General features: G+C 43.1%; 1 protein-coding gene across 1 annotated transcript in view; it reads right to left on the minus strand.

The window, feature by feature from the left end:
• Nucleotides 1-714: 714 nt before the first annotated feature.
• The window catches only part of MDFIC2 (MyoD family inhibitor domain containing 2), a 52,169-nt gene continuing 30,976 nt past the window's right edge, over nt 715-21,907 (minus strand). Inside the window, exons 4-6 of the mRNA XM_076345877.1 lie at nt 13,833-13,901; nt 5,529-5,750; nt 715-974 (exon numbers count right to left, since the gene is read on the minus strand). Coding sequence (XP_076201992.1) covers nt 715-974; nt 5,529-5,750; nt 13,833-13,901 — 551 coding nt within the window. The remainder of the gene's footprint in view (nt 975-5,528; nt 5,751-13,832; nt 13,902-21,907) is intronic.

Below are 21,907 nucleotides of genomic sequence, written 5' to 3' on the forward strand. Positions count from 1 at the left end.
AATGAACAATAGACATAACCTGTTATTATATAACCATAGGCACGCACATTAATACACTGTCAAATTGCACTACCCTGTTAAAATGCTTCCTCTACAAAATTCACTGGAGATTTTTAGAGACATTTGCTGTAATTACGACTAGCATGGTTTCTAATTAATTTAATTTTCTTTTCTACCTAAACCGAGAATATAAGTGTGTTTTAAGAGATTGAATAAATAAATTTTTAATTATAAAATGATGCTATATCATACATTATTAGTAATAACCAACAATGTGTAATACATGTTTAGGTATGAATCCATTAGGAAGATGAACTAATATATATCAGTCCTAAAATAATGTCCTAATTTGTCCTGTGTTTATGAATGGGGAAATCCGTGTTTAAAGCAATTAGAGGTTTATAAAAGCCTTGGATTGACAGTGGGTAAAGCATCGAGCACACTTGGCACTTAGGAATTCTGTTGTTGTCTATGGCAAAGGAGAAGACCCTTTTTTGCCCTTTATTGGTTTCAGCAGTTTGTGAAATCATACAACCAGAATGGTACAAATATTCAGACCTCCAGGGTGGGAGCAGCATGATGCACGTAGTCCTGGTTGGCAAACACTCTGGTTACTACTGTTATCTTTAAAAAAAAAAAAAAAAAAAAATCTCCTTTGTACTCTGTCAGTTGACTTTCAGGCTGTTTTGAGGAATTTTGTCACTTATTTTCCTATTAGCGATAGCAGACTTCGGAAATCTCCATGGCAAGTTCCAGGCATTCACCAGTCTCGTGGCAGGACTCAAAAAGGCTGCAATCAATGTCACAGTCACAGTTGCAGTCGTTGTTGGCGTGGTCTTCGTTGGAGGGCTGGTAGTATCTATTGGATGGACAACAGGTATCTGTCAGCCAATGTTCACAGGTATCAGGCAGCATTATAAGAAAGTCCCAAAATTGGCAGAACAAGCAGGCCAGGATAAGTGTTGCGCATTCATCTAAGAAAAAGGAAAAGCAGCGAGACGTAAGAAAAAGGGTGTGCTTTATTACCCAGGTTCAGGCTAGTGTGACTACACAGAAATGAGACGCAAGACAGCACGCAGGGTAGGCTAAAAATACATTGATGATAACTGCTTCCATAACGTCAAATGAAAGGATTTATTTTCTGTATGTTGTTTGTTCTGGAAAAACAACAGCGGCATGAAAATGATTTGAATGAAAATATTCTGTGGCAGTGAAGATCTGAGGAACAAGTACTCTGAACCATCTTTACGGTTGGACTCGACAATCTCAAAGGTTTTTTCCCACCTAAATGATTCTACGATTCTATACTTTTAAAGTTTGGGCTATAAATTTCAGCACAGGAGTGGACCTCACGCAGCAGGGATGCTCTGCTGGGGGATTTGCAGCCTTGCAGGAGTTTGGAAGTGCTGTTGCTTTGTGCTGCCACATGCGCTACCTGATCAACGCACGTGACACTGGAGTTTATTTTCTTTTTCACAAGAGTTTGCAATTAAAGATAAAAATCATCAGGCTGCTCCTCCTATTGCTAGGAAGGCAAAAAAAAAAAAAAAATCAACAAAAAAACCCAAAAAAACTTTCAGGGGTATTTTTGCCTGCATACGAAGAGTTCAGAACCGAATCCTTCTTATTTAAATGATTCCTTTCTGGGCCGTAAGTCTGTTACGGTCTGAATCAATCCTTGCTGGAAGTCAGTGCGCAAACACCCAAAGCTTTTGTGGACAGTGGATCAGGTCTAGTTCTTGCTTTTCTATGATGTGGTCAGTCTGGATGCATGGGACAGTGCGTCCCTGGCTCATGAATTCGGTATGGCATCTGGATAAGGACTGAGATGATCTTATGAACAAGACCAAATCCACACACACGGGGGGAAAAAAAAGAGTACAGATTCGTCATCTGCTTGTAGTTTGATTCCTGTAAGTAGTCTGTTTCAGTAAAAATGTTTAATGACAGCTGGATTGCCTAACCAGAGACAGGGAGGAAAAGCACGTCTGGAGAACAGCATTTACAGGGGGCAGCGTGCAGATCGCTTCTCAGCCCAGGGTCCTTCCACTTCCCCACTGAAATGGGTTTCTCACCTTTTCATTCACAGACTTCTTCATTTTTGAAAGGAGACAAAAGTTCAGAAAATTGTATCAGCTAGGATGCGTGTCTGGAGCCAGTGAATTATTCCTGAAAACTTGGTCACCGTGACAAAAACTTTGTGTTATATTTGTTCCCCTCAAAAATCAACTAATTAACTACCCACCGTTCCAACTACAGCTTCTGGGGAGGCTGCCTCCGGGTGCAGCAGGGCTCGGAGCAGGTGTGAGATTCTGACTGTGTGAATCCAGTTGGAGCGCAAAGACCCAGACCTTTCAATTTTTTTTTTTCCCTCCTTGTTTTTGGAAAGGAAAAATGCCTTCAACAATATGAATGCCTTTTCATTGGTTCTTTCAGAAAAGCATATGGTTATAACCACATTTCTTGCCCTAGGATGACTAACTGTGAACTCATTCAACTGCATTGGTTCTGTTGTGGCATTTTCTCTCTCATGTAACATAAAGTTCACTGCCAGGAAGTTTCCAGAATTATGCTCTTTTTTTTTTTTTCTTTTTAAGAAAGCTTTCTTGATGAAAAACAAAATTAAAAAATCATTCCAGCTTCTTTACAAAAAAACCCCCAACAGTTAAAGCAGGTAGCAAGAATAAATAGCATGTGACTGAGCTTCTTTCTAAGTAGCATATCATCACCAATGTTATCAATTTAATACTTATTTAAATATGTCAAGATCTATTTAAGTTCAGACAAGCACAACTAACTTCTAAGTCAGTTCTGTAGAATAAGAATGACTAGATTTTGGTGATACTTAGTAAATTCATGCTTATATTTTTTTCTAACTAAATGAACTGAAATAATTATAAAATTGAAACATTTTATAAGGTGACACTGCTGCATTTAATTGTATGAAATTTACAGTGTAGAAAATGTAATCATTTTATCCAGTAGTCCATGGTGTAATTAAGACTATTCTTTTTAGATATCTTATGTTTATGAAATTTCCTTCCTATACATAGATATGAGAGATGAAATTCAAAATTATATATCAGTTAAGGATCTTTCAATTTTTTTTTTTCTCCAAAGATCTGTTTTCTAATAACAGTTTTTTTCCTGAATGTGTTAACCATAATGGTGCTTATGTAATCTTGAGAGAATAGATATGATTCTTAGGGCTTCATCCAGGAAAGGGAGCACACAAAAAGCACAAGATTTTAATAATAAAGTAATGTTTCAGCACAGAGTCTGTGATGTGCAGTAAAGATGCTTTTAAATTCCCATCAGAGCACACACCATGAACTGTGATAATGGATGTAACACATTTCGAAAAATCTGCATGTGTGAGGCTTTTTTGTCCTGTTTTAAGTGGGGTAATGTATATAAATAATAGATATTAGCAATTAAACATCCATTCCTATGCATTCATTTATATATTTGAAAATAAATTAGCCACAAACTGCATAAAAGAAGATGCAATCTCCTGTTTTCCCCTCTGTTTTCCCTGCTGTTTGCGAAACGGCATTATTGCATTTATCTCAGTGAGAACAACGACCTCAGCTCCCATTCTCTACATTAGTAGATTAATTACCACAAAAGAAGAACTTCTAATAATTTTGCTAGCCTGCCTCATCTCTAAATTTTCCTGCTCTTGTTTGGTGGCTGTCAGCTCACCCTCTGCTCACGCAGATGATGCTCTGAACGAAGGTTGTCCAAAGCTCACTGAGGCTACGATGGTCACCCCTGGTGAGACCCATGAGCTTTGGATCTGCTCCTCTCTGAGCACAGGGAACAAAATAATCACCAATTTCCTCAGCTATCGCTCTGCCTTCAGAGGTTCTCCATGCACCAGCGAACAGGATTTGGCCTCGTGTGTGGAATAAGCAGTAACTTGTCAGAGTAGAGTGAGCAGAGTATGCAGTGACAACCACAAATCTGGCTTCCTTTGGTTTTCTTGGCTTCCATCCAGCCCTTAACATTATTAATTGGGCACAGATTGGTTTTTTTGTTAATTTCCTTCACTTTTAGCTTTTTTAAGGAGCATGAAATCTGTTATTTGCATCACGTGGTACACACCTGTGTGCCAGTAATGGTTGAGGGGCCTGATCGGATAGTCAGCAAACTCAGAAAATAGTGTCTGGACTAGAGGATGAGTCCCCTCAATGAAATAAATATTTCAGATCCTTCATTGAAATTAAATGTATTCTAATAGATGTATCAGGGACATCCCTTTTATTACAGGATCAGTGATACAATGGAGATGGTAATGGCTCCTGGAGAACATTGTGGTTTATTTTGTTGATCTGTATTTAGAAGTTCTTAACTCAGGGACTGTTAATATGATATATGTGATAGATCCCAGCTCCGTTGGATATAACACACTAATCCATTATTGCAAAAGGCACGCTTAAGAAACTTCAAAAATGCTTCACAGAAGCACTTTTTTCATATCCATCAGAATAACCAGGAATAACTGCTTCTCAGCATAATTTCACTAAAATCAGGGGTGTTACATTATTTAGATGAGCAGGAATCATGCCCCTTGGTCTGTAATGAGTGTTCACAACCCATCTATTCATTAACTCTTGGTTATACTATTGCCTTGGAAACTCTTACAAAAAATAATGCAAATATTCAGCTCTTTAACTTGTGCTTTTACACAATAAAAAGGATCAGCTCCTTTTCTGAAAAGGTAAGACACCTCTGATTAATAGTCCCAGAGCAAGTTATGTTTTAGCAATGTTCATTTGCAAGAATGCACTGAACTATTTGGCTTCTGCTGCAATTTTGGTTTGTAAGTACCTTTCATAGTGCTTTGTTTTCAAATATGCTTTTTCAAGATGCAGAGCATGCTGAACTAACCAAAATCCTGTCCACGTGTATCCACTCGGCCCAGTCTTCAGAGACAGTTTTCTGCAGGAGCAGGGCAGAGTATGAAGAGAGCTCCTCATCCTGACCCACGTGAGTTTTGCAGCGTAGGCAGTAGAGGGAGGGTTTGGTGGTGGGTCAGCAGAATGGCAGGGTTGGATGTAATGGTCCATACGAGAACTGCACATACAAGACCATAGAAGTAATGTGCAGTCCACCAAACACAGCAGCTGTTCAGCAACCACAGCAGCTGCTGCAGTACCGATGGCAAAAGCACCAACCTCTGCTACTGGGGAGAAGTGGCTCCGTGTGAGATACTCTGTTTCTCCGATACCGACACTAGTACTTCTGTGCAAACACTCATTACAAAAGTACAAATGCTCTGTTGCACAATAGGCTCTAAGCTCCTCTTCTATGACTTTAATATCACTGACAATTTAAGATCATCTTCTACAGATTCTCATCTATCACAAAAATGTCTGCAGGGCAACTTAATGCTGCTTTTGGCTATGTTCTTGAACCTCCTGTTTAGCGTGTAAGCATTTATTTCAAGTTAGATACACATAGTGCTCTTGCAATGGGCATTATTTAGAAATCAGCTTAAATGTGATCTGTTTTGTAAAACATACCGTCACTGTCTCTCTGATGTACTGATGCGTCATCTTTGATGTAAGTGAATTTTCTGCATTTCTCCAGGGAAGCAATGGATGATGTGCTCGCATCTGACAATTTCTTCCCATTTTTGGTACCCTTTGATGAAGCGTCTGTGATGCTGAAGTCTGTGACAGAACCCATAACAATACCTTTCATAGGCTTTTCATCTGTATGTTTTTCATTTGTAAGCTGGTTATCTGGTGGGATTAGGAAAAAAATAAAAAGACTTGTTTGCGATACTAAGACAAAGATCTGAAAGAATAACATATGCAGAATTTCCAAGCCTACAGTTGTTTACTTCCAAGGCCTAACCCTACTTATCTAATAATTTCAGTCTCTTTACGCAAGTAAAGTTTATTCATAGTATAAGTATTTGTGAGCTCGCATTCTAAGGTTTTCTCTTAAACCCAGTGGACTTAGAGGCTAAGTAATAATTCACCTTCACTGGGTGGGATCAGGTTAAGAGAGAGAACAGAACTATTGCCTCAGTTGACATCTATTTCGAGTGTGATGTCCTAATTTCAATCTGTCATATAAAAGAAGGCAAAACAATTATCCTGTTATTTTTCAACAGCAGCTCTGTTTCCTTAAATTTACAGCCAACAATGTGTGTGTAGGTGGTACCTAGATGCAGATGTGCCAGCTTACCATGGCTCATAATCTTGTAGCAAAGAAAGCCAGATGGTCTCTGTTTAACATCCAGATTCGTTATTTCATAAGTTCATCCACACTTGTGTTGTTGGCCTGGAAGTCAACTAGAGGATGGGATACTTCACATGCTGTCAGCGTGCCACAGAGGCAGCTCAAAAACCAGAGGGAGAGCTTAATTTTAAGCCCCAACTAGGGGAAAAGTTAAGAAGAGTTCTGAGCTCAATTTATTCTTGAAGAAGTTTTCAGGCACAGATAAACATGGGTTGATATATAGTTTCACTTACTCTCCGAAGTGATCAAGAGGCCAAGAAACACAGTCATTCTCTCTATGGCTGGGATGATAAAATCTCATCAATTCTTATCTACAGCTGATTAGCTCCTACACCTCACATCAAGCACAGCCTCACTTTTTATCTTACTTAAATCTTGTGATATGCTTGCTCTTGAGCTATATACAGATAATCAATCTTTACAAACACCTCAGTTATGCAAACATTACTTTCTGAGAGGAACAGTAAGTGCTCTAAAGCAGCTAGTCTGTGCTCTGCTGCAAGGAGCCAGCAGAGAAACCCTGCATCTCTCTTATTTTTCAGGTACCTTTGACACCTGACATATATTAAAGAAAAGCCAAGAAAAGATTGATAGAGAGTGAAACCTTAATGAGACTGCAGTTGTGTCCCGTAGCACCCTTGCAGCCAAAAGGAGGAAATGTGGATGGAATGGGTGGACTGCAAGGTAAGTGAAAAACCACTGGGACCATTGGGCTCGAAGTGGGGGGAAGCAAGGATTTGAGGTCCAAATGGTATCTGGAGCAAGTCCAGTGAAGACCACCAAGGTGGTGAGGGGTCTGGAGCTCTTGATGTATGAGGAGAGGCTGAGGGAGCTAGGCTTTGTTGGCCTGGAGAAGAGAAGGCAAAGAACGGTGCTAGATGCTGTTTTCCACTTCATAACCAGGGTAATGGAAAAGCCAGACCCCAACTCCTCCCAGTAGTGCACAGAGGTGAAAGAACAAGAGGTGACTGTCACAGGCTGCAGCAAGGGTAATTGGGATTGAGTATGGGACAAATCCTTCATCATGGGAGCTGTAAAGCACTGGGGCAGCTGCCGGTGAGGCTGGGGAAGTGTGGAGAGCTCAGCTGGGCATGGACCCCAGTAGCCTGCTCTTACTGCAGAGTTAGCCCTGATCTGAGGCGGAGGTCAGATGAGGTGACTTCTAGAAGTCCCTTCCAAGCTTAATTTTTCTATGATTTCTATGATTCTATTTACTTACAGAATGAGTAAGCAATTAATTTAAGTATTTACTCATAGTCACAATTCATGCCATTTTAGATTATCTTCATGTGGGGAAATATGTAGAAGCAGAAAAGGTGGGTAGAGGTTAGCAGAGTAAGAGCCTGGGAGAGGATAAGAAGAAATACTAAGCTACTATTTTCATTTTAACTTTAAATCACTGTTTTAAAAATGTGTGTTGGCAGATGGTTTGGTTTGATTTTGAGCTTGTAATAATGACAAAGTCTACTATGAAGGAAATGTGGATTTTCCCTGTCCCAGAGAGTTTACAGGTTGGCCTTAGACAGGGAGCAACTGGTGGGATAGAGAGAAGTGGAGGGAAGGAGACAGTAAGACAGCAGTGGCACAGAAAGGAGTCTCAGAAACCTATAACTGTCAGGTTTTGTAAGTGTTATGACAAAGGAAAGCCACAGGTGAGACTTGGGAAGGGCAGGAGAGGCAGTGGCTCCTCCGGGTGTGCACCAGCAGTGCAAAGCACAGCGGTGCTCGCCTGCAGGTTCTACACTTGGTCGTAGGAAGCCAGCATCCTGGGCAAAGCACGTCTGATTTTGCCCGTCTGTGATAATTTGTTCATGGTTTTCCCCCCAGAATAAGTAAATACAGCTTTTTTTTCCCCCTCTGACTTCTTGGCCAGCCTCTTGAGTCCAAAATGTGAAAATTCATGCATTTTGGATGTACTTACATGTCTAGTAACCGCTGTTTTCCAGTGTTTATAAATCAATGACATACCACAATTTTTCCTGCACTTTCATTCAATAACATACCGTCTCCAGGAAAAGTTGTGCTAATTGAAGTAGCAGAGCTCTGGAGGAAGCAATGGCCCACTTATGCATTGGATTTATTGGATAATAATTGATTTGTGAGTCCAAAAGACACATGCCCCACCTGTTATTCAGGTGCCAATCTTACAGATGGATCTTGTTTGTCCAGGCTGAGAGCTACACACGGGCTGAGCAGTTGAATACACACGGATCAGATTGAAAGGCCTAGGCAAGAATGACGATTTCTATCATTTTCTACTTTCAAAAGTGGCCCAAAAGTCTAAACCGGATATATTTTAAATCGTAATATATCTGTTGAGTTCCCTGTTTCTGCAACAATACAATGGCCCACATTGTGGCAATTTAAGCATTAAAGAAATGATACTGAAAAAAAATCAGATGGAAATAATCAGTAAATGCTAGACTAACATTTACTGTATCCACCGACTTCTACTATTCATGCTTCGAGTCAATTTTTGTTCGTGAAGTGCTGTTGAAGAGAAATCAAAATCAGAAATAGAAAGGCATAGACATAACCTGAATTTTTCAATACAGCACCATCAAACAAAAGGGTAACAAAAGCTGTCATTCAAGGACTCTTCTGTTTGTTAAAGCATACTACATCTTTGAAAATACAGTACATTTTAGTGTCAGACTCTTAGTTTGAAAAGCTCCCTTTAAGTAATGTTATACTTGTCTTGCACAGCCAGATCAAGTCTTCATGCAGTCACTGTAACGAGCAACTTGCTATGACAAGCAAGATCCTTGCTTCCAGAAAACAGTGCGATAGAGGCTAAAGCAGTGTACAATTATAGGTCTCCATTTCATTTTTATGCAATTACCTTCAGTTCAGCTGTGGGTCCATCTACATTATGTCTTTTATCAATTTAATGTTTGCACAAGGTGTCTAAAGAAATAACGATTATGCTAGATCAGCATAAAAAAAGTGGTTAGCACTTTTTTTTTTTTTTCTTTTATAGTTTGTTGCTGCATGGAACAGTAGTAGGTTGAGAGATTGGAACAAATAAGTGCAGCCAAATAGGCTTTAAAAATATATTATGTACAACTGATATTATTTATTATTACTGTTAAATGAGAATGTAAAAAAAAAAATTAAATTACAATTCGAGATGGGCAGAGGGTCAAAATTTGTTACTGTCTATTAAGATCCTGTGTTCAGTTTCAGATATCCACAAATGACTGTGTTTTTAACGTGTAGAAAACATCCACTGAAGTGAATTAAAAGGGAAAAATAAGCATAATATAATGAAGAAAGCTCAGGCTATTCAGTGTTAGGCAGAGGCAGCTAGAGATAAGCCCCCACAAAGTGCCATTCTTAATAGTATCTTTCTTCCTTAACTGGGGAAGCTGGGGCTTGCCTTGACTGTTGCAGTAGAAGACTGGGATCGTTCACCCATGTTTGTATTAGAGACAGAGATAGTCTAAATACTCAAATGAAATTTCTATTTTTTTTTTAATTTGGGTGATTCAGGCAGCTGACTACAGTGTCTAAATTCATGAAAGTACAAAGTAAATCACTTACTTTCCACTGATGCCAGCCCCAGATACCTCTGGTTAATAGCGAGGAGCAGTAATACCAACACTGGCATTTACAGTAGGTCCCCTGACCCCTATTTCTCTTCATTGGCTCAGGCACAAACCAGGGTCTTGCAGCCCTGGAGAACTGAATCATAGAATGGTTTGGGTTGGAAGGGACCTTAAAGATCATCTAGTTCCAACCCCCCTGCCATGGGCAGGGACACCTTCCACTAGACCAGGTTGCTCAAAGCCCCATCCAACCTGGCCTTGAACACTTCCAGGGATGGGACATCCACAACTTCTCTGGGCAACCTGTGCCAGTGCCTCACCACCCTCATAGGGAAGAATTTCTTCCTTATATCTAATCTAAATCTATCCGCTTCCAGTTTAAAGCCATTACCCCTTGTCCTCTCACTACATGCCCTTGTAAAAAGCCCTTCTCCAGCTTTCTTGTAGGCCCCCTTCAGGTACTGGAAGGCTGCTATAGGGTCTCCCCAGAGCCTTCTCTTCTCCAGGCTGAACAACCCCAACTCTCTCAGCCTGTCTTCACAGGAGAGGTGCTCCAGCCCTCTGATCATCTTTGTGGCCCTCCTCTGGACTCGCTCCAACAGGTCCATGTCCTTCTTATGTTGGGGGCCCCAGAGCTGAACGCAGTGCTCCAGGTGGGGTCTCAGGAGACCAGAGTAGAGGGGGAGAATCACCCCCCTCGACCTGCTGGCCTCGTTGCTTTTGATGCAGCCCAGGATACGGTTGGCTTTCTGGGCTGCAAGTGCACATTGCTGGGTCATGCTGAGCTTTTCATCAACCAGCACCCCCAAGTCCTCCTCAGGGCTGCTCTCAATCCATTCTCCGCCCAGCCTGTATTTGTGCTTGGGATTGCTCCGACCCATGTGCAGGACCTTGCACTTGGCCTGTTGAACTTCATGAGGTTCACACGGGCCCACCTCTCAGGACTGTCAGGGTCCCCCTGGATGGCATCCCTTCCCTCCTGCGTGTCGACAGCAGCACACAGCTTGGTGTTGTCAGCAAACTTGCTGAGGGTGCACTCGATCCCAATGTCCATGTCGCTGACAAAGATGTTGAACAGCACTGGTCCCAGTACTGACCCCTGAGGAATGCCACTTGTCACTGGTCTCCGCTTGGACATCGAACTGTTGACCGCAACTCTTTGAGTGCGACCATCCAGCCAATTCCTTATCCACCGAGTGGTCCATCCATCAAATCCATGCCTCTCCAATTTAGAGACAAGGATGTCATGTGGGATGGTGTCAAATGCTTTGCACAAGTCCAGGTAGATGACATCAGTTGCTCTTCCCTTATCCACCAACGCTGTAATCCTGTCATAGAAGGCCACCAAATTTGTCAGGCATGATTTGCCTTAGTGAAGCCATGTTGGCTGTCACCAGTCACCTCCTTATTTTCCATGTGCCTTAGCATAGTTTCCAGGAGGATCTGCTCCATGATCTTGCCAGGCACAGGGGTGAGACTGACTGGCCTGTAGTTCCCCGGGTCTTCCTCTTTTCCCTTTTTAAAAATGGGGGTTATGTTTCCCCTTTTCCAGTCAGTCGGAACTTCACCGGACTGCCACGACTTCTCAAATATGATGGATAGTGGCTTAGCAACTTCATCCGCCTGTTCCTTCAGGACCCGCAGAGGGATCTCATCGGGTCCCACGGACTTGTGCACCTTCAGGTGCCTTAGATGGTCTCGAACCTGATGATCTCCCACAGTGGGCGGCTCTTCATTCTCCCAGTCCACGCCTGTGTTTGCCTTCTGCGGCTTGGGCGGCCTAGCTTTGAGCACTTACCCCTGAAGACTGAGGCAAAAAAGTTGTTGAGTTCCTCCGCCTTCTCCATATCCCAGGTAACCAGGTCTCCCATTTCATTCCAGAGAGGGCCCACATTTTCCCTAGTCTTCCTTTTATCACCAACATACCTATAGAAGCTTTTCGTGTTGCCCTTGATGTGCCTGGCCAGATTCAATGCTATCAGGGCTTTAGCTTTCCTAACCTGATCCCTGGCTGCTTGGACAATTTCTCTGTATTCCTCCCAGGCTACCTGTCCTTGCTTCCACCCTCTGTAGGCTTCCCTTCTGTGTTGGAGTTTGTCCAGGAGCTCCTTGTTCCTCCATGCAGGCCTCCTGGTGGTTTTGCCTGACTTCCTCTTTGTTGGGATGCATCGCTTCTGAGCTTGGAGGAGGTGATCCTTGAATATGAACCAGCTTTCTTGGGCTCCTCTTCCCTCCAGGGCTTTGTCCCATGGCACTCGACCAAGCAGATCCCTGAAGAGGCCAAGGTCTGCTCTCCTGAAGTCCAGGGTAGTGAGCTTGCTGTGCACCCTCCTCGCTTCCCTAAGGATCTTGAACTCCACCATTTCATGGTCGCTGCAGCCAACATTGCCCTTGAGCTTCACATTCCCCATGAGCCCCTCCTTGTTGATGAGAACAAGGTCCAGCACAGCACCTCTCCTCGTTGGCTCCTCTACCACTTGGAGAAGGAAGTTACTGTCGGTGCATTCCAGGAACCTCCTGGATTGCTTATGCCCTGCTGCGTTGTCCCTCCAACAGATGTCGGCGTGGTTGAAGTCCCCCATGAGGACCAGGGCTTGTGAGCGTGAGGCTGCTCCTATCTGTCTCTAGAGGGCCTCATCCGCTCGGTCTTCCTGGTTGGGTGGCCTGTAGCAGACCCCCACTGTAATGTCCCTGCCCTCCCTTTAGTCCTGACCCATAAGCTCTTGGTCGGCTCCTCATCCATCCCCAGGCAGAGCTCCGTGCACTCCAGCTGGTCATTGACATAGAGGGCAACACCCTCTCCTCATCTCCCCTGCCTGTCCTTCCTAAAGAGCCTGTATTCCTCCATCCCAACACTCCAGTCATTGGAGCCATCCCACTGCATCTCTCCATGATGCCAGTAAGATCATAGCCCTGCAAGTGTGTGCTCGTCTCCAACTCCTCTTGTTTATTCCCCATGCTACGTGTGTTTGCATAGAGGCATTTAAGTTGGGCCCCTGATGAAGCTGACTTACTGTCTGGAGTGGCTGGAATTCCTTTGTGCTGCTCCTCGGGTGCTCTCCTGCTGACCTGTGATCTTTCTCCAGGCTCTGGGCATCTATTGCTGGCCCTAGCATCAACCTGGTAGGAGTGGGATGGACTGAGGCTCCCCTCCCCTGGCATCTCTAGTTTAAAGCCCTAGGAGGCTGGAGTTTCCTAGCACGCTTTTGTAATTAGCTTTTATACTGTGGCATGTAAGGGCCCTGCCCCTGTTTTTGGCAAGGGACAGGGAGGATAAGACGTGCTCTGTTCTGCTGGACAGGGACTGCAGCAATATGGGTAGTGCCACAGAGCTGTCCCGAGTAACTGGCTAGGGGGAGCTGCCTCTGAAAGAGAAGGAAGAGAACTGATCTATCACCCTATGTAGAGCTCGTACACATCTTACAAGCAAAGGACAAGGGAGCCTGTGGCTCTACTCGCCGGTGGCATTTGTTCCCAATCCATCCTGGCAGTGGTCCTTGGCCTCACACCCCTGTGACAAGGAGTCCCAAGGGTTAATGGTGAACTGTGTGGAAAACTCTAGCAGTTTAGCACGTATAACTTTTTAATTTCACCGTGAGGCATCTTCGTATATCAGCGCAGCGAAAGAACCAAAGGAACGCCTGGCTGATCTCCCTGCCATTTGTTATCCCATGCACTGCTGTCGCTACCTGTCTATTTAATGTATCACATGCTCATCACTGAAAGAGCTGTGTGCCATGTCCATTCAGTCCTGAGATGAAGCAGGCAGAGCTATATCAGACCTGATGGATGAGAACTTGTGAGTATAAAGGCTTGAGCTGAACTCACTTGGTTTGAAAAGACTCATAGTAAAATGAAACCCAAACCCCAGGTTTTGATGGCCATGTTTCAAAAAAGAAAAAGTAAAAAGGAAAACAAAATACTTTTTCTTGTCAGTCTAAAGGACATAATCTGTCTGCCAGCAGGAATGGGAGGGGATGCCAGGGGTATCTCTGCACGGTGTGACACATGCACAATCCAGCAGCTTACCTGGATGGTCCTCGCTGCTCAGCGTCACCCCGGGGAGCACCGGGAGGGGGAGGGAGCTGGTGCAGCTGTCTTGGTGGAAAAACAAAACAACATTGCAGTTGGACACTGTAAATAAATGTGTTTTGGCACAGGTATCACCCCCTGTGATACAGCCACTTAGTGACAGCCATTGACTTCAGGAGTTGTTGCTTTCGGGGGCAAATAGAAGCAGGTGTGCTTCCTTGCAGGGGGAGGTTACGTGGGATGGTGCACTGTTTCTGTTACTCCCTGTCTCATTTCTGGAAAGGAAGCCACAAGAAAAACAAATTGCTAAGAGAAAAAGTTTCATCTGAGAAGAGGGGAAGAGGATCACTGGCAAACACAGAGGTTCCTGTTTCAGGTAGGTACAGAAAATTTGAAAGCTGGAAGGTCTGCGATGAAATGTGGGGCATCACCCATGCCCAAACACCCCAGAAACCTCAGATGAGACTCCCAGATCATCAGCAAAGGAGGAGAGGAAATTGCACCCCCAAGCTCCAACCTCCAACCCTTGGACAAGATGCCCAAGGTCCTTGTGGTGGCAAGCCCAGGTCCCAATGTGGGTGCTGAGCTCCTCCACCTCTGCTAAGCTTGCCAGGCCATCCACTCCCTGCACAGGCCTTAAATCTCCCTTCCTTCTCTCTCCCAGGGTCAGGGAGGAAAAGTAGGAGGTGGGGGTGTGGGACTGTCCCTACAGTGAGTGCAACAGATGAAGCAAACTCCATGGGAACTGCTCTCATCCATGTAGGAGAGGCCAGAGAGAGAGCGGGCGTCACAGCCGACCCAAAGCAACCTGCTCTAGACTAATATATCATGGGGGCTTTCATAGTTTCGTGCCCATTACATTTTGCTGAGCTCAGGCAAAAAGGATACAGGGGATTTAGAGACTGTTTATTTTTGTCGTAGGGAAACAGGAAATAGTACGCAAGGCTATAAATATATTTCGGGTTTCATATGACATCATGAACCCGTGCAAGTGCTTCCCTTCTGATTTATGATGATGGACTGGTAATTCACAAGAGCTTTGGGTTTACTTTTTTTTGCTGTTGCAGTAACAAAGCTAATGGTGCAATCCCTGGAGGGGGTATTTTATCAACAGTGAATTTTTGACCTCATTGTATACGTTTTAACTTCATGAATTAGTGACCCAGCTGACTGTAAAGCCTTCTATAGGCTTATTATAAATCTATCACAAGACTGGCAAGAAATTTTGGCCCAGATCCTAAACTCTGACAGGCATGTGTTGATGGACTGCATAGCAAGCACTTCCACTAATATTTCTCACTAATTATACCATATATTAAAAAAAATGAATGAAGCCAATGTTTATATGCAGCTTTAACTGCTTTTGATATAAGAAAACAACACAATCCCTAATAAATTTTCACCTTCAACATTTCTATTCATTATAATTTTTACCATGATGAATGAAGTTAGAACTGGAGAGGGAGGGGGTTCGTCTTGAAATCTGTTCAGTGAATGACTGAATTTACTTCCCTTTCCCAACTTGCGTTGAGGAAGGAGGGAACAGATGGACACAGGAAGAAGAGGGAGGCGAGCGCGGAACGAAGGAGATGGGTGAGGAACAGATGGAGTCGGGGGAAAGCAAAGAGGAGAGTCAGCAGGGATGGTAGGAAAGTTTTCCACTTGACCTTGAGTTGAAATGAAGATCTGCATACACCATGGGGCAGCTAGATTTTGGGGTGCATCCTTTTTTCTCTCTGTGACACTTGTGCCTCAAAGTCTTGTGGGCCATCCCAGCGTTCCAGTCCATCCCAGGAGATCTGCAGAACCAGAACCTAGATTTTCTCGAGGGGACGGCTGCTGCAGAAGGACGTCTGCACTGTGTTCAAGTCCCGTAATGGTAATGGCAGGGGAGAAATGTGGGCAAACGCAGTACCCAAAATGGGTTGGGATGTGGTAAGTCTCCCAGGCATCCCAGCCAACCCAGAGAATTGAGCTTATGATTTTGAAGAGGTATCCCGTGCCCTGTTTGTTGTTAGGATCCAATGGCCAAAATATTCAAAGTGATTTATGATTTTACCTACTTAAAGTAAGATATTCGAGATGGCCTGATTTTCAGAATATGCTGAGCATCTGCGCTTTGAGGTGTATTGAATTATATAGCCCAAATCACTAGTAAGTCCTGGAAAATCTTGATTATATTCTTAATTCTATTAAATTGCCTGCATATAGTCCATTGGTTCTGGCTTTGCTAGCTGAAGAATGGAAGAGGTGAAAGTTAAATATTGGCCATGTGTGTCATTCCCTTTGAAGAAAATGGGAGCCATGTGCACTCACCTAACAGCAAAGTTTGGCCCCAACTATGATTTCACAGCTGGGCCCTAACTTCAGGAATGCCAAAGCACTAAATGACTCAATTGGAGTAATCTGATCAATGCTGTATTTTCACTGTGGATTTAAACTGCACACACAGCAAGAGCAGAGTTAGTTTTCTTCTCTCTCAAAATCACTTTTCTCTGCAGATTTGATAGCATAAATATGAAGTTTTGCTCTCATCACACAAATAAGTGAAATGGCAGAAAACATATGTCAAATAAAATGTACGACATTACGTCCTTTTCACTTTTTGGAGGCTGTTTAAGAAAATGGCTTCATTAATTTTGACTGAATAAAAGGTTCCTTTAAGGGATTTCAATAGGTGACATGAAAAAAGTTAATAGGAATGATCAAGACAATGGAGGTTAAAACTGTTTTGAAAATATGTTTCTTTTATAGATCTCAGCTGTTGGAAGAGTTACAGAATAAATACACGGTAGTGCTGACATTCAGTGCTGTTTCATCTTAGCAAAAGAGTTTTTAATAAAGAAAATTCTTTTCAAGGAATGCTTTCTGCAGCCAGTCTTCAAAAAGAGGTTTTCCCCCCTCCTAGTTTAATAAAATTAAAGTAATTTATGTCATATTGATATGTCGATATGTTTTTCAATAAACTTTTTCACAGAGATTTTAAAAAATTCTCTTCACTTTAAAAATTATAATTATATGTCTTCCTCCCACTTTGAAAATGGCACAAGGTGCTCATTTGCAGAGCTCTACTGTTCAAATCTTCACTGAGAATAGAAATGTCATGACTCAGTTAACAATGCTTTATTATTCACATTGATCTTTTTTTATAGTGTTCTTTATCTCAAAAACATTGTAAATCAGATATCTTCCTCCCACTCTTTTGTTCATTTGCAAATTTTTATTATTCTAGTTTAAAAAAGCAATGGAGTGTCAAGAGTCAGTGTATATTGTTTATGTTCTTTTTTGCTTTAAAATTACTTTTAACTATAAAAAGTAAGATGTACAGCAGGAAAAAAAAAAGCTGGATTTAAGGATGCTGAAAAAAGAATTGAAGTGATCAGTGTGAATTTTATGTTGTTCGCTTATACTTTAGAGTTGTAACGGACTTTGCAAGAAGGGGGACCAAACACTTTATGAAAATGTTTTTATGTGCTAATTCAAAAGTCCCTATTGCATCAGACATCATCATTTGCATTAGACACCGGACACAATTCACGCTCTCGACGAACACAATAGCAAAATTCACAACTGCTTTTGCAGCATGTTCACTGGATGGTTTGCAGGTGCCTGCCCAGAGACCTGCACTCTCCATCGCTCGGTGTCAGAGCTTGGCGCCAGGTCCTCAGGAGCCCTTGGCTGATAAGCGCCAAGTTAAATCACCGTATTTTCACAGGAACTTCACAGCTTTGGTATCAAGTGTTAACTGCTGCAGAAACATAACCTCAGCTGGTCAACAGGCAATGCAATCACTGAAACCCATGGGCCAGGGTGCGGGATACGGCCATGCATCCTCCGGGAGAGCTGTGCCGGAGCCCCCAAGGTTTGTTTCTACATTGGATCTTCCAAATTCTGCTTCAGCCACTGTTTTCTTTCCTACCAAGTTTTTCTTTAGGTCTTTATTTACGTCTTGGCTGTTGTGACTGTATGAAATGGCCTCCATGAAATAAATCCATCGTAGTAATCGGGGTTAGCCCAGAGAGCAGCAGGACCTCTTGGCATTTCACGTACTGCTTGCTGATAGGTAATTTTTTTTTCTTTTGCCTGTTTTGAGTTAGTTTCCTCCAGTTTGTGACCAGAGCATCCTGGCACCCTGTTGTTACTCCAGCAGCTCTTGAGAGAGATCCTCCTCTCTGGGAGTCTCCAAGAACAAGTGGCTATTTCTGAAGTTGAATTTAAGCCCCAGATTGGATTTTTGGATCTTGTAGGTGGTGTGGCGGCTCTATCACATGAAACAGCCCTAAAAAGATTTTGTAAAGAAAAATAAAGTCTTCTTTCCATATTCTTTTGTTTCTCTCTTTCTGTTTCAAGGCTGCACTCTCCTGACGTTTTGCTAAAAGGGATAATTAATCCAACTCAGAGCAAGTAAGTCTCAAACTGAACCTGAACTGAAACCACACAGCCCCGTCCTTCCCCCTTCAAGTGGAGGGCTAAGCATCTATTTGTTTTTATTAATGTCAGCAGGTCATCCCAGCCACCATAGTGCCGTGCCAGTCCCTGTCCCCGCCTCGGGCTGCAGGGACTTGGGAGGTACAGCCCCATGCAGAGCCCCTGAGGCCACCCGGCTGATGGGCATGCATCCAGGTGCTGGGGCAGGTCCATCCCAGCGCTCATGGGCAGCTGCTTGTTGTATTGCAAGGATAACTCAAAACTCTCAAATTCTCTTTATTCCTCACTGCAGAGTGTGAAGCTGGAGATTTTGATGCATTATCTTATCTGAATTGATTGTGGTGTTTTCAAACTGTAGAAAAACCAAACCTTATTATTATTATTACAGTCCTTGCCTCAACAACACTGCTGCATTAATTTAGTCTTCCTTCCTTCCTTCCCCTCACGGTTAATTACTCACCCCATCAATGAGGTTAAGACTGTCTGCCAATATGATCAAGTTTCAGGAACAAAATCCTAACCAGAACTGAGTAGCCAGAAGCGGACAGGGCTTTATTTAATATGCTGGCATAGTAACTAAAGGTAGGTCTCACCCATGGACACACTTGTGCAATTGCTCACTCTGTTTAGTTTGGGAAATTTATAGATAATGTAAAACAGAAAATACCAAGTTTATTACAAAGGAATTTTTTTCGACCTAAAACTCTGCATCATTAAATTTGGAAAGCACTTAAAATTCTCAGTTTTATTTTTGGTAAGCACTATCTATTGAAAAGTGAAAATATTAGAGGGATCTCTAGGCAGAATTTGTGAACCTTCCAATGAAAAGACAGCACAGTGTCTTCCTTTCATGTCCCAAGGTCTTTGTCAACTGTGCCACTTTCTGAATGACACTGAAGTTATGTGCCAAGAGTTTATTCCCAAAGCAGGTATTACACACGGTTATGGTCACAAAGATATCCTTGCACAGCATTAATGCCAGAGGAGCTCTGAGGCTGTCAGCCTTTTGATTTGGTGGGGCAAAACACCGTCAAAACCACATATATTCTTAAAATATATCCAAACAGTTTAAACGCCATCAAATAGAGCTGCAAATCACAGAAGATGCAGCATTTCTCATAGACGGTCCTTAAAGCTCTACTCATGGTAAATTGGCATGTGATAATATATAGCTACAAAACCCCCACGTCTTCTAATAAGTTATAAAATCTTTTCTTTGATTCAAATCCAATGATGAATGGCAATCTGTGAGAGTCTTATGTCTTCTAGAGTGTTTCCTAGCAAACACTTCCATTTTTTTCTCTCTCATCTGTGTGCCATACTGGAACACAACTGGGAGCTGGACTTGTACACCATAGCAAACATTTTTAATCTTATTACCATTTCAGCACCTCGCTGGGTGCTGCCGAGCAGCCTTTGCCGGACCGTGCTGGAAAACCATTTATTTAGCTCTGCAAAGGTCTGATCCAGTATCAGCAGATGTCAATGGAAAGAATTCCAGGGAGCTCAACAGATCAGGCTCCAAAACGACCTCCAATATGGTATCCTTCTCTGGGTTTCTTTGCTCTTTTCCTCAGAAAGGGTTGTGGTAGACAAAGCAGTTAGCAATATCTGAAGCAGAAGATGTATCATGCTATACAACTTTTCACAAAACATTTTTTTCCTGGGGGACACCGAAGATGCAGAACATCTATTCTGGGGCACACAGATGACATCCACTGTTTCTTAATTATGTAATAAGCACTTTTAGGACAGTGTACTCTTGCCTGCTCTGGCAAAGGCAAACATAGTAACTGTTCTGCTCACAGTATTAAATACACTTCTCTCACTGTGCAGTGGAAGGATGTGTTTAAACTCACAGTCTCTCACTATTCCTGGGTAGTGTAGGAGAGTCCAGGAACACTCAAGATGTCTTTTCCCGTGTATATTAACTTGTTCAGAACAAAATAGTGTTCTTAGAAAACATGAATCTTATGGCAGAAGAAAGTTTCCTTCATGACTGTGCTTAAAAGGTTTCCAAACAGCTGCTTGTTCATTTGGGTGCATGAAATACTAGGTTCAGCCTGCTCATAAGCACAAACACGTAATTTCTTCTCGTCATGGCACCTTCACTGTCATCATTTCTGCCTGGCTTTTTAATGTTGGCAAGAACTAGCACAATATCTTCATTGTACGAGCTTTCAGAGGAGAGCTGCAGAGTTCCTGCAGTCTCAGTGAAATGCCAGCCTCTCCCCAACGCCGGCTGTTTGTCCTGCTTTGCAAGGAGCCACACTCCCAAGGAGTTTTGCTAGTGTCCGATGTGAGCAGTGAACACCAGAGGTTTCAGGTGTTGTTAGAGGGTAGGTCAGCACGCTCCCACCTGTCTGTGGACCACGCACAAGGATCAAAGGGTTGGTTGGGCGACCTTCAGCGCACTGAGCTCGCCAAAGCCCCAGGAGAGGCACCCCTCGTCCGTCCCCCTCGGGGCTGCCTGGGCGTGGGGGCGGGTGAGAGCTCAACCCTCTCCTCAACACTTCCTCACATCAAAACTTTCACTGAAGCTTTTGCTCAAGGCTCAGGTGTACAACTGCTTCCAAGCAAGGAGGTCACAGCCCAGGCCCTGAGAGGAAAAAGTGGGTGTCAAAAAAATGGAAGAGGTGTCACTGTTTTAACGCTGAGATTAGGCAAAATCTAACCCCCATTAATCCTTCGGAGCAGGGCCTCTGGTTTGTTCTTTTTTCAATCTATTCTGTATTCAAAGCAAGTACATTTTTTCTGTCACTATACCACTACTGTTAACAACTATAAATGTATTAAAAACACAGGGGCATTTTAGTATGTGTATTGTGCATAAGAAATATTGTTACATGACAAGCTCCAATTGGCAAGTGAAAAGAGGTTTTATTGAAGGAAATAGCAGTAGCAAACAGTGAACTATGCAGAATAATGGTAATTGTTCCTTTAACATTGGCAGCGCACGTTCACTTAATATGACTGCTCCTCTGTCTCTGCCTCATCCAGACCCAGAGGACCTGTTAGACAAGCAGGCAGCCACCTCTCTCTGGGATCAAGCTGTCAATGCAAACTTGCTTTCTTTCTATTTCTCGGAGCTAAGCTATACCCCCAGAGCTCCCGAAGCTTTTCCTGAGTGAAAGCTTTAAAAAAGCTCCATTCTAAATTACATCACACGAACTGTTCTCTTCAGACTGACAGAACAAAAGCGGGGGGGGGGGGGGAATGCCAAAAGTACCATCTGAATGACTTCTGAGTTGCACAGAATGATTTACCTCCTCATGCTTTATCAGAGCAGACTAACGTTGTCTTGACCTTGCCTACCAAACCCCCAGCAGCGTCCTCTAACTAGCAGAGAAAGTTTGCATCACGTGTGTTTGCAATACAAATAAATGCAGAGCCGTTGGGTGCAGGCTTTTTGCCTGCAACAACAGGGTCTTGGGTGCCCCATTAAGAAAGGTCCTAAAGGGGCATGGTGCTTTCTAAACTTTTTTAGATGACGTGGTCTCTAACGCCGCCAGCTCATTGTTACTGGAAGAGCCCAGCCTGTGGGTGCTGCACAGCCCGGTGTGCTCACCCTCTAATCAGCAACACCCCAATTAATGGTCATGGTGAGGATTGGAGAGGGCCACTGCCAAAATCTGAGAGGTCTC

The sequence above is a fragment of the Aptenodytes patagonicus genome, chromosome 8 (genome assembly GCF_965638725.1).
Source record: "Aptenodytes patagonicus chromosome 8, bAptPat1.pri.cur, whole genome shotgun sequence".
Taxonomy (NCBI): domain Eukaryota; kingdom Metazoa; phylum Chordata; class Aves; order Sphenisciformes; family Spheniscidae; genus Aptenodytes; species Aptenodytes patagonicus.